Source organism: Hippopotamus amphibius, chromosome 12, assembly GCF_030028045.1.
Source record: "Hippopotamus amphibius kiboko isolate mHipAmp2 chromosome 12, mHipAmp2.hap2, whole genome shotgun sequence".
In the NCBI taxonomy this organism is placed as follows: domain Eukaryota; kingdom Metazoa; phylum Chordata; class Mammalia; order Artiodactyla; family Hippopotamidae; genus Hippopotamus; species Hippopotamus amphibius.
The window spans coordinates 28,428,964-28,432,578 of record NC_080197.1 but is presented as its reverse complement, the minus strand read 5'-3'; the positions used below and the strand labels follow the sequence as shown (position 1 = coordinate 28,432,578).

General features: G+C 39.0%; 1 protein-coding gene across 1 annotated transcript; it reads left to right on the top strand.

Moving 5' to 3' along the window:
- Positions 1-393: 393 nt before the first annotated feature.
- Positions 394-2,045, top strand: DEFB128 (defensin beta 128). The gene is made up of 2 exons (XM_057700872.1): positions 394-442; positions 1,813-2,045. Exons 1-2 carry the CDS (start codon positions 394-396, stop codon positions 2,043-2,045), a joined length of 282 nt encoding a protein of 93 aa, XP_057556855.1.
- The last annotated feature ends 1,570 nt before the right edge of the window (positions 2,046-3,615 follow it).

The following is a 3,615-nucleotide window of genomic DNA, read 5'->3' as shown; positions in this document are numbered from 1 at the left end:
TGAAAGGTGGCACTAGCTGGTGGGACATTGGAAGAATAGGAATAAATTAGGACTGTCCCACACAAACCAGGACATATGACCAAACAACTTTGACCCAAGTGGGCTGATGGCCAAGGTGGAGAAATCATTGTTCCTTCTCTCTGGGAGCTCATATCCTGAGGAAGGAGTAGTGAGTGTGTGATGAAACATTCTGTGACTGTGAACTCCATATTTGGTAATGAAAGTGGGGGTGGACTTGGATTTCCTGTCCTTCCATGTGGGTTAAAATGAGAGCTTAGAACCTTGATAGCACCCAAAACTCTGTCTCATCTTGAAAGACTCTTTGTGACTGTGTGACACAGATCATTGGACGAAGAAATTCTGCTGCCTATTTGTCTTGGGAAGTCTGTAAACATGAAGCTGTTTCTGGTTTTCATTATTCTGCTGTTTGAGGTATCCAAAGGTAACTTGTCCAAATGTACCATGAAATTCTAGGAAATATTACTATTCATAGGAATGGGGGCAGGGCCTTCAAGATTGTTGATATATTGCTGGTATCATCAAAAGTACCCACTGTCCTTGGTGCCTGACTTGAATCTGTGTCTTTGAAGACAGAATCCAAGGAGGTAAGAAATCAGGGCTGCTTTCCAAAGGCAGGAATGAACCCATCACCTAGAATTACCTTTACAATATTGAATATAGTTTTCACCCAGGAATCTGGCCATCTCTTTTTCCATTTAGATTCATTTTCAGCCTATAATACAACAGTAGTGTGAATAGTACAAGCTTTGGAGTCATGCAAATATGAGGTTAAAATAGGTCCTCATCATTGGCTAGTTGTATAACGTAAGTTAATTATTCACTTGGAAAATCAGTTTTCTCATCTGTCAAGTAAGTATAGTGACTCAATTTCATAATTATTGTATTTCATGTGAGGATTACATGAGCTTACAAATGTGAAGCACCAAATTCATGGTGGGAGCTCTGTCAGTGAGAGTTCCCTTCTTCCTTGCTATTGTAGGAAGCTAAGCTGTCTTTTGTGGCCCTAAAAATCTCTCTTTAACCAATGCTCCTTGATGCTTGCATTTAGAATAGGGAGAACCATGTCTTTGTTCTTCACCATTATTCTGTGAGCTTGCCCACATTTGTGTACAAGGGCAAAGAAAGAATTGGAAAAGGAGATTTAGGACCTCAGTGCAGTACTCTGAATAGGTGAAATTTGAATGTCTGGGAAGACAGGCATATATGGATTTGAGTTTGATGCCTGGACAACACATTTATCTGAGCTCAAAAGGAAGAGAGGAAGAGAGAGAGAAAGAGAAAAAGAAGAGAAGAGGAGGGAAGAGGGGAGAGGAGAGAGGGGAGAGAGGAGATAGGAGGAGCCAGGTTGTGGAAAAAGTCACAGAGCTTAAATGAGGGAAGGAGTTTTCAACAGCAATAAATGGTGAGACCCATGAGGTATTGGCAAAGGGAGATTTCTGCTGCCCATGTCAATGAATGTGAAACCCAATTACAGTTAACTTTAAAAGTTCTATCTGTGATGTTCTTTTAAAAGTCAATTTGACTTTGGATTGTGGCATGGTGACAAATTGGTACTCTTTGAAGACACTGGACTGGGGTAGAGTTGATGGGATGCTGACTTTGGATATTGGCTAGGAAACTGGGGTTTCGGATGTGTTAATTTGAAATGATTTTCAAGGAGGAGGCTCTAAGTTTTCTCTTAGCATAAGATTCACTTTGGGACCACAGGAGGCCATAGCTTGTGGGGAACCACATAACTCTTCTTCTTTGCCTCAGGAACTAATCTGGTTCATTGCTGTTTCCCGTGCACAGATGCAGCACGACCCAGAAAATGCTTTAGTAATGTATCAGGTTACTGCAGAAAGAAATGCAGACTGGGGGAAACCTATGAAATAGCATGTGTAAATGGAAAATTATGTTGTGTTAATGAAGACGAAAAGAAATCACATCAAGTCACAGAGCCACCTGAACCTCCAAGGAAGCCTGATTTGAAGTTGGACTATGCTATCTTACCCACTATCACACTTAACACAATTACGCTATAAACCAAACGCTTGTTCCACTGGTCTCCACTCTTCTCAAACCAAAAGTGCTGCCTAATCCAACAGTCAGGGCAAGAGATTTATCTACTTCTTTTGTGAACTTGATTCTCCACATAATAAAATCCTATGCTTTTCCCTGGATTTATTTGCTAATGTATTCACTCATTTTTTTAACACTTCAAACATAAATGAATATTTTTTCATGTTCCAGGCATTATACTAGCAACACGGGTGATACAGATATAAAGCGAACATGTTGGTAGAGATGACACTTACTCCTTCATTTTCCATGTGAGGTAACATTTCATAGCATTTTAGGTGTTACTGCTCTTTTTAATGAAGTTTTTTAGGTATAAGCAGATCTGAATGTCCCAACTTTGTGTGTGGGCTTGAATACAGGGGGTTTGGCAAACAACCAAGAATTCATTAGGGGAAGGCAAGACATTTGAATATCTTCACAATAGTTATTGAGGCAGGTATAATGGGCAGTGACGACAGCTAGTGATAATTCCAATACATTATTTGAAGCTCATTTAACGTGTATGCTCCATCTCCTTTTTTAGTAACAATTTGAACATCCAGTTGACACAATTAAGCAAATATTACTCTTAGGATCTTTGAAAGCATTTCATAGTCTGTCTCAATAGTGTGAAATTTATAAACTTTTAGCTACTCAGATGAATAAAGGTCTGGGGTTCCGGTGGAAAATATGATGACTACAGCTGACAATCCTGTATTGTGTGATTGAAATTTGCTGAGAGAATAGAACTTGTGTTTTCACCAAAACAAACAAACAAACAAGCAAACAAACAATGTGAGGTAGTGGATGTATTAATTAACTAGGTGGGGGATTCTTTTTATAATGTATACCTATATCAAATCATCACAATGCGCATTTTAAATATCTTACAATTATGTAAGTCAATTATACCTCAATAAAGCTGAAATTTAAAAAATTAAAAAATAGTGTGAAATTTTAAAGCCTTATAAATTGAGAAGGACATTTTTAAAAACTCTTTATTGGAGTATAATTGCTTTAACTGTTGTGCCAGTTTCTGCTGTACAACAAAGTGAATCAGCTGTATTTATACATGTATCCCCACATCCCCTCCCTCCCGCGACTCCTTCCCACCCTCCCTATCCCACCCCTCTAAGTCATCACCCATCATTGAGTTGATCTCCATGTGTTATGTATAAGCTTTCCACTAGCTATCTGTTTTACATTTGGTAGTGTATATATGTCAATGCTACTCTCTCACTTCGTCCCAGCTTCCCCTTTGCCCCACCGCCCCCCAACCGTGTCCTTAAGTCCGTTCTCTACATCTGCATCTTTATTCTTGCCCTGCCACTGGGTTCATCAGTACCATTTTTTTAGATTGAGAAGGACATATTTAAAAAGCTCTTCATGAACTAGATAAAATTTCAGAGAGTCAAGCTCTCCAGGTGAACAGAACTGAACCTTTTGTGGTGACATCCATCGATGTTGCTTGGTTGAAGTATTAGTCATAAATAACTTTCATGGAGTTAACATTTACTCATCTTGGATAGAAATATCAATGAGCCTTATCCCTCC

Coding starts and splice junctions, on each gene's coding strand:
- DEFB128 (XM_057700872.1), top strand. CDS start 394: ATGAAGCTGTTTCTGGTTTTCATTATTCTGCTGTTTGAGGTATCCAAA. Junction 443..1,812: donor GCTGTTTGAGGTATCCAAAG/GTAACTTGTCCA, acceptor TCCCGTGCACAG/ATGCAGCACGACCCAGAAAA.